This window comes from Oryctolagus cuniculus, chromosome 14, assembly GCF_051225735.1.
Source record: "Oryctolagus cuniculus isolate XC-2025 breed Fujian yellow rabbit chromosome 14, ASM5122573v1, whole genome shotgun sequence".
NCBI lineage: Eukaryota > Metazoa > Chordata > Mammalia > Lagomorpha > Leporidae > Oryctolagus > Oryctolagus cuniculus.
In genome coordinates this window covers 60,716,085-60,728,191 of record NC_142880.1, presented here as the reverse complement: position 1 = coordinate 60,728,191, position 12,107 = coordinate 60,716,085, and the positions used below count along the sequence as shown (strand labels likewise).

The 12,107-nt window shown below is 41.1% G+C and overlaps 1 protein-coding gene across 2 annotated transcripts; it reads right to left on the bottom strand.

Annotated features, from left to right (window-relative positions):
• Positions 1 to 704: 704 nt before the first annotated feature.
• On the bottom strand, positions 705 to 11,964 carry BRIX1 (biogenesis of ribosomes BRX1). 2 transcript variants are annotated; one of them, XM_089312705.1, is made up of 11 exons: positions 11,789 to 11,964; positions 10,414 to 10,485; positions 9,753 to 9,864; positions 8,146 to 8,189; positions 4,546 to 4,616; positions 4,249 to 4,298; positions 4,084 to 4,157; positions 3,887 to 3,937; positions 3,654 to 3,755; positions 1,352 to 1,480; positions 705 to 1,145 (listed from the first exon to the last, which is right to left on the bottom strand). In XM_089312705.1, the coding sequence occupies exons 3-11, from the start codon at positions 9,790 to 9,792 to the stop codon at positions 876 to 878; spliced, it is 831 nt and encodes a 276-aa protein (XP_089168831.1). In that variant the 5' UTR covers positions 9,793 to 9,864; positions 10,414 to 10,485; positions 11,789 to 11,964; the 3' UTR covers positions 705 to 875. The 2 variants fall into 2 exon arrangements, with proteins under 2 accessions (XP_089168831.1, XP_002714177.3); XM_002714131.6 differs by lacking the exon at positions 10,414 to 10,485.
• Positions 11,965 to 12,107: the final 143 nt, after the last annotated feature.

Below are 12,107 nucleotides of genomic sequence, written 5' to 3'. Positions count from 1 at the left end.
GGCCTAAGGTGCCGGCATCTCATATGGGCACCGGTTCTAGTCCCGGCTGATCCTATTCCAATCCACTTCTCTGCTATGGCCTGGAAAAGGAGAAGATGGCCCAAGCCCTTGGGCCCCTGCACCCTTGTGGGAGACCTGGAAGAAGCTCCTGGCTCCTGATTGGCGCAGCTCCAGCCGTTGAAACCAACTGGGGAGTGACCATCAGATGGAAGACCTCTCGCTCTCTGCCTCTCCTCTCTGTGTAACTCTTGACTTTCAAATAAGTAAATAAATCTTCAAAACACACACACACAATCACTCAAGAAAAACCAATACCTGACCAAAAATGATTTTTTTAAATCCAATGACAGATTATTTCACCACTGGCAAGGGTACAAGGAATTAACTCTAACTTCTGGTGAGGTACAATTTTTGGAGAATTAAGCAAAAATAATAGTGTTCAAAACATTTGACCCGAGTTCTACTTCTAGGAAACAAACTGTGTAGAAATGCTCACTGCAAACACCTAAGCCAGCCCATCCTTCCCACCCCCAAAAGAGATAAAAATGAAACCTCCAATAAGAAACTGATTACTTTGTTTTACAAGTAATTAGGACCCCAAAATAACAAAGCTGAATTCCAACTTTGCTAAACCAAAAGAGGACTAACCTTTGAGTATGCTTTTTTACTGACACACACACAAAAACTTTGAAAAGAAAAACAAATTAACTTATCAGTTCTGGTTTTATTTTATTTAGAAAAACATCATCAAGATTTAAAATTTTCCTTTATTCAATGTCACACTAAATAGACCTAAGAGAACCTAGAAAATAAAGTATTTACATATTCAGTATGGAATAAATACACGCTAACTGCAAATCTGGTCACCCGCGGATTCACTTTGCATTCCCTTTGTTCATCTTCTGTTTCATTTTCCTTTGCCTCTTGTAAATCCTTTTCTTTCTTGCTTTCAAATCAACTTTAGGTTCCGGTTTCTCCCACTGTATTTCTATGGGTTTCTCTTCAGCTGGAGTAACAAAAACATCTGCAGTGGGATCATGGGGAAGTACGGTCTTCGGCTCTTTCTTTCTCAGTTTCTGCACGTCCTTCACTTGCTGTTTCTCTCTGTACTTTGCAGCTGTCATGGATCTTACAATACGCCGATGCTAGAAAAAAATTACACATTTTAATAAGGCAAAGACATTCACTTATGAAAACTATTTCCCTTCACACAGTGTCATTAAAAAAAAAGTAGAAATTTTCAAGTTTATGCAGCAAACACCAAATTCAGTTTCATAGGTAAAAGAGAACATTAATTATTTCATAGAAATGTTCTGGTACAACAAAGACCATTAACAATGAAACAGCTTACCATGTTTGGAGACTGGTAGTGAGGATTTTCATATAAAGTTGGTCCTCCAAAACTCCCCTGGAAAATCTTTATAAGATTTAAGACAAAACGAGGTCCTATTTCTACAAGAGCAGCATCTTCTTCTATGATCTTTAATAAAAAGGGAAACATTTCATTTTGGTTTGAATATACTATCCTAGAAGATATACTGCCTATAACCTCATTATAAGTGTGCCTAAATAACTTACAATCAGCAAAATTAAGGTAGAGGTGAATCCTGACAAGTGCCAATGCATCAATATTTTCTGAAATCTATCACTAGTTACACAGAGTTGGTATGACAAAATACAAACCTTTTCTTAGTGTGTCCTTTCAAATTAAATAATTTTAATTTGGTTCATATCTTGCTTCTCAGTTTAATATAAAAGCATTTTTGAAAACTTTTTTTTTTAAAATATATTTATTTTCATCTACTTGAAAGGAAAAGTGACAGAAACAGAGACAGGTATTTTGAGATCTTGTATCTGCTGGTTTACTGTACCCTCAAATGTCTACAACAATCCTGAAGCCAAGAGCTTGGAACCACATCTGGGTCTCTGACATGGGTGGCAGAGGCCCTAATACTTGAGCAAGCCATCATCTGCTACCTCCCAGAACACATTAGCAGGAAGTTGGATGTGTAAGTAATGGGATGTGAACCAGAACTCAGCTATGAGACTGTGGGCATCTGAAGAGGTGGCTTAATCTGCTGTGCCATGACACCTGCTCCTTAATAAGGTACATATTCTTTATTTTTTTTTAAAGATTTACTTATTATTTGAAAGAAAGTTATAGAAAGTTGGAGAGGGAGAAGAAGGGAGGGAAAAGGGAGGGAGGGAGGTGAGCAGAGAGAGAGAGGTCTTCCACCCGCTGGTTCACTCCCCAAATGGCCGTGATAGCTGGAGCTGGGCAGATCTGAAGTCAGGAGCCAGAAGCTTCCTCTGGTCTCCCACACAGGTGCAGGGGCCCAAGGACTTGGGCCATCTTCTACAGCCTTCCCAGGCCGTAGCAGAAAACAAGATTAGAAACAGAGCAGCCCAACGAGAACAAGCATCCATATAGGATGCCAACACTGTAGGTAGCAGTCTACCTGCTAAGCCACAGTTCCAGCTCCCAAGGTACATATTCTTGAAAAACTGTGTTTAAAATATATTTTTAAAGTTGTAGCCAACTAGAATCTGTCATTGTAGCGTAGCGGGTCAAGCCATTGCCTGCAATGCCAGCATACCATATGGGTACCTGTTAAAGAGTCTTGGAAGCTCCACTGTTGATCCAGTTCCCTGCAAACATGCCTAGGGAAGCAGTGGAAGATGACCTAAGTCCTTGGGGCTTGCACCAGGTGGAAGACCCAGATAGAGTTCCAGCCTCCTGGCTTTGGCCTGGCCCAGCCTCAGCCTTTGCAGCCATTTGGAGAGTAAGCTAGTTAGATGGAAGACCTATCTCTAACTCTGCCTTTCAAATAAAATAAAATAAATCTTTAAATATATTGTGGCCATTATTAATACACTGTTTTAAAGCACACCATGGGAGAACCCTTTTAAAGATTCAATCAAGTATATATTATTATTATAGATCTGATTGAAATCACATTAAAAGGCATGATTTTATTTATTTATTACTGATTATGAAATTAACAGAAAACTTACAAACGATACAAATTAAGAATGGGACACATTTAGCTCACACTGCAAGGCAGTCAGTAAAAAACATGCCAGACTAGCGCCTAGCTTACGACCTACACCATCTGAAATTTTATTGTCGCTGGTCTCTATCCCATCTCCTCCTTTCTGCAGACTTAATCCACCAAACTCCTGCTTTTTTCACCTCTTCCCTGATGAGTCACTATATGACTCATCCAGTAGTCCTCACTTTAAGCCTTCTAAAGGAGTAATGTTTTTCTCTGTCTTAACCAACCCCCAGGTGGATGGTAGCCTTTTAGAACAGAAACTTATATTTTACTGTATTTTATAATATTTGTATACTGTACTTTACTGTATCCTTTATAGCACTTAACATAAATTGGGAACCCAAGTACCTCATAGGTTTTCCTTCTTATAAAATGAAAAATATGGTGGCTTGTTAGGAAACTCAAACCCTGTATCAACTGACAGTCATGAGAAGAGTGCACAGAGGTCACTTCAGGAATGAGATAGAATTATCTGCAACAAATCTCTTAGGGTAAAGGAAGCTATTTAAAACAAAAGGGTCTGTTAATCTGATTTTCTGTGTCTCCAAGCCCTGTGTATCCCAATTTATTTTAAAGTCTAAATAAAATAAAGCTAACCTGAAAGTTCCGAAACCATATCCTATTATCCAAAATGGAGAATGTAAACACATGGTCCACAAATGGTTGGCTTTTGGGGTGATACCGTGGTGTACTAAAGATCTTAAAAGAAAAAAAAAGTATATTAGCTCCTTACAATATCACACATAATTCATGCTTTTGACAGTTAGCAAAAAGTCCAAAAGATGCTCACTTACAGTTATAAAACTATTTTCTGGAAAAGTTTTGTTTACCTGAATTAAGAGTTCTTTTAACAAAGCATAATGTGGTAATTCATCAAAAGCCTATAAAATAAAATAAACAGATTATTTGACAGTTGAGTGCACATTTAAAAACAGTTTTCTTTTTTTAAGCAATTACAACTATATCCACTAAAATACAACTGTGCAGAATAAGTAATTGTATCTCCCATACTGAATGAGGAACTCACAGGATCAAAGGACAAAAGGGGTCGAGAACCTCTCAAGCAGTTTCCAGTCATTTTTAATTCAGCTAGGGTATGAACTAGAAAAAAAAAGTTGTAACTTTGGCACAATTACTCCAAAAGATTGTTTTAGCTTTCTCATTAAAAATATTTATAACTAAGTCAACTTACCATTTTGAACAAGGAATTTAGCAGATGGCCCATGAGGTGAATTTGAAAGCCTAAAGAAGGAAGTTTTTTCAATTAGTTACAATTTAGAATGTAGTAAATGCTAGGCACCTATTCCCAGGAAACAGCACAACATGCTTAAAATGTAAATGTACTTAGTTTTCTTTAATGGGTTCAAGGTTTTCCAAATTGAATAGTTTGTTTCATTTTATAGTCTTTTATATAAATGACTACCTATAAGAACTACCAAGAATGAGTCCACTTCTGTAAGTTCAACCCAAATCTTAGTAATACTCTTACCACATATAGAGATCCTGTTTTTTCTTAGCTTCAAAATAGATGCATTTATTGCAGTTTTTCATTTCACAGACCTAAATGAAAAAAGTACACACATATAACATAAATACAAATGAGAACTAAGTAATTCATCATAATATCCAGTTTCCTCTAAATATTTCAGTAGGTGACAAAGGTCTAACTTATTTACAGAAACAAACATTTAAAGTTCCTCTTAGACTTTCTACCCATGTAGAGTAGTCACTCTGCCTACTGCTTTGGCTTAAATAACCTATTTATTTATTTTTTTGGCCCACAGCATTCTATAGTATTAAGAGGTCTCACTTGGAGATTACTGGAAGCCTCTTTTCTTCTGACCATTCTCCAGTGAACAAACTGAAAATATGTCCAACACACAGCATTCTGCAGTCAACCCTACAAACATAGTGCTTATAGAACCAAAGACATTTCATAATGCTTATTTTGATTTTTTTACTTTTTGGCTTTTTTAAGATCACAAAATTTAAGGTCTTCTTCCCCAGTTATAATTTCATTTCTGAAGACATGGTTCCATAAAATCACCAAGGGACTGGTGAGAAGTGTTAAGTACACAAAACTTATTTCAAATTGAACTGAACTTCGTTGTCTTGAAAGTTTACAAAGTCATACTTGAGAAATATACAAAACACTACAGGAGCTAAGTCTTAAATTACTGTAGTACTGATAAACCATCTGATATAGTACTAATAAAGTCTAACTACTTGAGACTACACATCTACAAAAATGCTCCAGCTGTTTTTTCTTTTGTAACATAAGATTGCTTTATTTATTTTGAAAGTCAGAGCTATGGAGAGAGAGCTCCCATACACTGGTTCACTCCCCAAAAGGCCACAAGAAGGCCAGGCTGAAGCCAGGAGCCTGGAACTCCATCTGTGTCTCCTACCTGACTGCAGAGGCCCAAGGACTGAGGTCATCTTTCACAGCTTCTGCCAGGCCATTAGCAGGCAGCTGGACTGGAAACCAGCACCCATATGAGATGCCATCACAGTGGCAGCTTTATCCACTATGCCACAACACTGGCAGCCGCTTTTGTTTCTTACTAGTTTCAGAATAAACACAACTAGAGGAAGTGTGCGCCACTCCGGGCCTTTGCACTTACCTTCTTTTCTACCTAACATGCTTCCCAACTCTACCCTTCTTTCCCTAAAGTCTCTGCTCAAATACTCAAATATTAAGTTGAAAATTATCCCTATGGAAAGGTGCTTTCCCAGCCCAGCCTAGGTTTTTGAAAACCTATAGCTTGCATCCTTATTAGACTGTAAACTTCATAACAACAGGGGCATTTTTCTATTTAACAATGTTTCCTCAGCACACAGAACAATGACACATTGTAGCCAAGGTTCAAAAATCTGTACTACAAGAATAAACAAAAGCTTTCCAATAACAAAACAGAATGAGAACAAAACAATTCTAAATTTCGGGGACCGGCACTGTGGTGTAGCAGATAAAGCCACCGCCTGCAGTGCTGGCATCACGTATGGGCACCGGTTCGAGTCCCGGCTGCTCCCCTTCTGATCCAGCTCTCTGCTATGGCCTGGGAAAGCAGTAGAAGATGGTCCAAGTCTCTGGGCCCCTGCACCCTCGTGGGAGACCTAGAAGAAGCTCCTGGCTTCGGATCGGCTCAGCTCCTCAGCTCAGCTCCAGCCATTGCAGCCATCTGGGGAGAGAACCAGCAGAAGGAAGACCTCTCTCTCTGCCTCTCTCTCTACCTGTGTAACTGTGACTTTCAAGTAAAATAAATAAAATATTAAAAAAAAGAACCATTCTAAATTTTGAATAATTGGCTTTAAAAAAAAATACCTTCAAGAATACACTGATAATTTAACCTATCACTAGCTTATAACACTTTATCAGCAAATCCAAACACAGTATATTTTAATTATTTTATTTTTACTAATTTCAAAGGTATCAACATAGATAGGAAGACAGAGTTGAACTCCAATGTGCCAGTTTACTTCCCAAAAGCCTGCAACAGCCAAGGCTGGGCCAGGCTGAGGCTAGGAGTTCAGAACTCAATCCCATGTGGGTTACAGAAACCCAAGTACTTGAGCCATCTCCTGCTGCCTACCAGGGTACACATTAGTGGGAGCTGAAACGTGAAGCAGAGCTGGGGTTCAAACCAGGCATTCCCTTATGGGATGCAAGCATCCTAAACAGCATGTTAACTACTGCACCAAAGTGCCTATAGATAGCACTTTTAATATTGGCAAAATGTTTTAACACATGGGTTTTCTATAAATATTTAACACCTTTGAAATTGTATACTATACATGCTGATTAACAGTACCTACTGTGACACTGGTACAGTGAGGGAGAAAAAAATGATATAATCCTTCTCTCTCCAGGAACTTTCAGTATGCTTGATGGGACAAGACATAACAATGACTTCAGGCCGGCCCCGTGGCTCAATAGGCTAATCCTCCACCTGCGGCGCCGGCGACACACCGGGTTCTAGTCCCAGTTGGGGTGCCGGATTCTTTCCCAGTTGCCCCTCTTCCAGGCCAGCTCTCTGCTGTGGCCCAGGAGTGCAGTGGAGTGCTTGGGCCCTGCACCCCACGGGAGACCAGGAGAAGCACCTGGCTCCTGCCTTCGGATCAGCGCGGTGCGCTGGCCGCAGCGCGCCAGCCGTGGAGGCCATTGGAGGGTGAACCAACGGCAAAAGGAAGACCTTTTTCTCTGTCTCTCTCTCTCACTATCCACTCTGCCTGTCAAAAACAAAACAAAACAAAACAAAAAAAACCAATGACTTCAAATAATATATACTTAAAACTAAATTATAAGATATAAAATACCAAACACAATAAAATTTCTGAAAACTAGTTATTAAAAGGTCAATAAAATTTATTTCTAAAAGTTTTTAAAATAAAGATTTTATTTATTTAAAAGGCAGAGTGACACAGAACATGGGAGCAATAAAGAGAGATCTGTCTTTCATCTGTTAGTTCACTCCCCAAATGGCCACAACGGCAAGGGCTGGGCCAGGTTAAAGCCAGGAGCTAGAAACTCCATCCAGGTCTTCTACATGGGTGGCAGGGTCCCCCAAGGACTTGAGCCGCTGTCCTCGGCCTTCCCAGGTGCTTTAGCAGGGAGCTGGATCACAACTGGAGCAGTCAGTACTTGAACCTGTGCTCCTTTATGGGATGCCAGGATTGCAGCCATTGTGCCACAGTGCCGGTCCCCTGAATATCTTCTATAAAGTAATTTTTAAAAATCACCAAATAACTGACTTATTTTAATTAAAAAAATTTTAAGTTGTATTTATTTGAAAGAGAGGGGAAGGAACAGAGGGATAAAATCTCTCATCTATTACTTCACTCCCCAAATGCTCCTAACAGCCAGAGCTGGGCCAGGCTGAAGCCAGGAGCTAAGAACTCAACCCAGTTCCATGTGGGACTCAACCACCTGAGCACAGCAGGAAGCTGGAATGGAACGCAGAACTGGGACTCAACCCAGGACATGAGAGGCACATGTCCCAGGCAGTGGCTTAACTGCTGAGATGAACACTTGCCCCCAAACTTACACATCTCTAGTAAAATATTTCCTGTAATTACTTCATAAAATTACCTCATTAATCACAAACAATTTATCTTTACGGTCCATCTTAGTATCTATAAAAAGAAAAAAAAAGCAAGTAAATAAAAGACCACAAAATTACTTCAATCAAACCACACCTACTATCTAGAAAATAATTTACGTGTTTTTATACTCTTCAGTTAAAACATTTTATAAAAACACCCAACTACTTCAAATACCTCAATTCTTCTTTTAATATTTACTTGAAAGGCAGAGTGACAGGAGGAGACAAGGAGAGAGATCTTACAGCTGATGGTTCACAACGGGGCCTGTGTCAGGCCAAAGCCAAGAGGCAGGAACCCCATCTGGGTCTCCCACAGGGGTAGCACTTAGGCTACCGTTTGCTACCTGCCAGGCACATAAGCAGAAAGCTGGGTCAGAAGCACAGGGCAGTTGGGACTTGAGTTTGCACTCCACTAGGAAATGCCAGTGTCCCAAGCATGGCTTAACCTGCTGTGCCACAATGCAATTCTTTTTTTAAATGCAAAGAACATCACTAAGTAGAAAACAATCCTAAAGAATTATCAACTATGGTTTAAGCAGTATTTCTCAGACTTTAGGCAGCCTGAATCCTTTCAAAAATGGAAAAATTCTCATAGAACTGTTCAAAGAACCAGTTTGGGAAAACAGTCATTAAGAAACTTTTTTAATATACTAAATTTTGAATCAGAGTTGTGGAAGAAAATGGATTTAAAAACTTAGTTATGAATTACAGAAAAAGTGTAAACAAATTCAAATTTCTAGTAGTTTAAAATATCTAAAGATATTCCAGTAATTTCAGTTTGAAAGCACTGATAAAAACACTAAGTTAAATTACAACCAAAGTTCAGCCAATTAAAACCAAAAGCACCTCTTAACACAGGCACAAAATCAATTAAACAATGGTACTACCTCTATCCAAAATTCAAAACTAGATATTCTTCATTTACTTACAGAAAACTGGTAAAAAAAAAAAATAACTTGGCATAAAACAGATTAAGCCCAACCTAAAGGTGTTTTAAATCCTATTCCAGGATTATGATTTTTTTTTTTTAATAAAAAAAGATTTTAAAAAAGGTTCAGGCGGGCATTGTGGTACATCAGGCTAAGCCACTGCCTGGGACACCAGCATCCCATATGGGTGGGGCTGCCAGTTAGAGTTCCAGTTTCACCACGTCCAACCCGGCTTTCTTCTAATGTACCCTGAGAGGCAACAGATGATGGCTTGGGTGCTTGGGCCCCTGATGCCCACAGAGACCCAGATGAACTCTGGGCTTCTGGCTTTGGCCTGGCCCAATCTAGGCATCGTGGGCATTTGGAGTGCAAACCAGCAGATGGAAGATCTCTTTTTCTGTTGCTCTGTGTTTCAAGTAGATGAAACTAAACATAGAAAAAAGAAAAAAAAAGGCAACACATAGCAGGCTTGAATCCTTTAAAAGGTCAAATAATCCCACTATCTCATGACCTCCAACAGCATTTTTATGAAGGCACCCCTGGATCTTCAGAGGTACTGTGGTTCTTTATCTGACAACACTGTGTAAGTCAATATACATGGAAGTTAAACACACAGAAGCAGTGTTATAGACACAAGTCTTGAAAGCATATAATATCAAAGCTACCTGCTTTAGAATGAGGCATCAGCATTCTCAAGTCCTGCATTAAATGTCTTGTCCTGAAATTTATTCCTCTGGAAGAAAAGATAAGGATCCGTTCCTTGTTTTTCCACTTGCCCTAAAAAAAAGAGCGAGTGAACTTTTAAAATCTCAAACCTATCTTGTCTCTTAGTATTGTTTAAGAAGCTATTTGACTTCCTTCTCATAACCCTAAAGGCTTTCTTACTCTCTCTTTAATATTTCTGTTCTCTCCATCGCAGAGCGCTTCTATCTAGACAGCTTCAATCATCAATTCTACAGGAGAGTAAGGAACTCTTTCCAGCCAGAAAAATCTACAGTCACCCCCAGCACCCTCAGAGGATTAGTTCCAGTCCCCTCTTCCTCCAATTTCTGATGTAAAATGGCAAGAGTATGTGCACTTCCTGTAGACTTTAAATCACCTTTAGATTAGTTATAATCCCCAATAAAATGTAAATGCTTCAGAAACAGTTGTTATACTGTATTGTTTAGGGAATAAAAGGAATAAAAGCCTGTACATGCTGAGTGTTTACTTCAGACTGAGGTTGCTGAATCTTCCACTGGTGCTTATTTTCCATTTCATCAGCACAAATAAATGCTACCAATTTCTCTTCGCAGTAATTCTTGTTCCTTTCTTGTCCACACTGACCTTACTTAGGTCCTTATAACTTTGAATCAACTGCAAATTTCTTCAATGGCCCCTCTTCCTAGACAGGAGCTCCTGTAACAGACACAGCCAACCGCAGCAGCTAAAGCTTTATTAAGCACAGCTTCACTCACCCTACCTCCCACGGTTTCTAAACAAGTCCAAAAATAAGGCAGCTTTAATACTGGACTCTAAAATGGGCTAAACCACGTTTTCATCTTTCCAGAACCGCTGCTCCACAACAACTCCAGGCTTAGGCCAATCTCTCTCTACCCTTCTTTTAAAAAAAAGATTTTCAGGCTCTTACCCACTTCAACACCTTTAATCAACTCTTCTACCTTTCCCTCAGACTACTCCCTCTCATTCTGGACCAAAATTCTCCCCTTCCCTTTGAAACCCAGCTCAAAGGCTAAGTTCTCCATGATTCCTTCTCATCTTAGGGTAAAAGCAATCTCACTCTCTCGCATTGCCACCGACGGCACCACGGCGTGACTTAGATATGACCGCACTTCTTCCTAGCTCCTTAAAGGAGGAGGGAGAGCATTCCCATTTACTGACGATCTAGAGGCCCAGTTTACTCCTCACCAAAAGTATCTCGCTCCTCTTAATCTGCAGATGAGAAACCAGCACCAAACGTCACCGACACCGACTACCGGCTAGGCTACCACTAAGCACGGGGGACACAGAAGTTAACGTCCCCAGGGTCCGTCTTAGATTAGGGAATTCTCTCGGCTGAAGGCTAACTCCGAAACCTGTGCTCATCTTCTGGACCACCACCATCAGCTCCTGCACATTCTTGGTTTTCTCCTGACCGCCAGCATCTCCGGGGGAAGAGGTCCCACGCTGGTCGGCCTTGCAATCCCTCAAGCCAGAGGAAGCCTAACTGGACAGTCGCACACGGCTCCTTAGAAGCGTGTTTGGTGAGACAGCTATACGATCTGACGTATTTTTCACTATCCCTTCAGTTCAAGACCCAGATCAAGGCGTCAAAGGCCTCATCCCACGAACAACTTTCCAAAGGTTCCCAAGGCGAGCTTCAGGGTTCCCGACTGACACTGGCCAACCACGGCAGCACAGACCGAAACAACTTCGCAAAAACACACCCTCCAAAAGAGGTAGAAAAGAACAAGGAAAAGCCCATGGAAACACCTGAGCTGAGTTCTCCCCTACGCCGGGTAAAGAGGGTTCCAAAGCCCACCACCTAAACGGGGACGGCGGCGTGTACGAGTTAGGTGCACACATCGTGCACAGACCGTCCAAGAGGACTGCTGGGAACGAGCTCCCCCAACACCCCAGCTACTCCGAAAGGAAGAGAGATTTAGGGAGTCCCGGGGAAGACGCGTGGAGCCGCCGCCGCCGCAGCGGTAACCGCTTCTACCTTGCACACGGGGCCGGGGATACGGTCTCTGTTTTCTTCCTCCACCTCTTCTGTCGTGACGCCACTCTTTGCCTGCGGCCCGGCATCTCTGTCGTCTTTTTTCGGCTTCTTCGCCTGCACCGGCAACCCTCCACGCCGCTTCCTCTTGGTGGCCGCCATCTTGCCTCGACACCACTACTGGCTTTTCTTCCGGTTCCCCCCACTCCACCGCTCGCTCCACTTCCGGTCTCTATGGTACCGCACGCGCTCCTCTATAGCTCCTCCGTGGCTCTCTGGCGCTTACTTCCGGTCTCTATGGTACCGCTCGCTCTCCTCTATG

Bases quoted from the DNA above. Each gene is read 5' to 3' on its own strand.
- BRIX1 (XM_002714131.6), bottom strand. From the start codon at position 11,947: ATGGCGGCCACCAAGAGGAAGCGGCGTGGAGGGTTGCCGGTGCAGGCG. The intron at 8,190-9,752 runs GTAGCTTTGATA...TTCTTTTTATAG, and splicing joins GATGCCTCATTCTAAAGCAG to ATACTAAGATGGACCGTAAA. The intron at 1,481-3,653 runs GTTAGCTTTATT...TTTTTATTAAAG, and splicing joins TATGGTTTCGGAACTTTCAG to ATCATAGAAGAAGATGCTGC.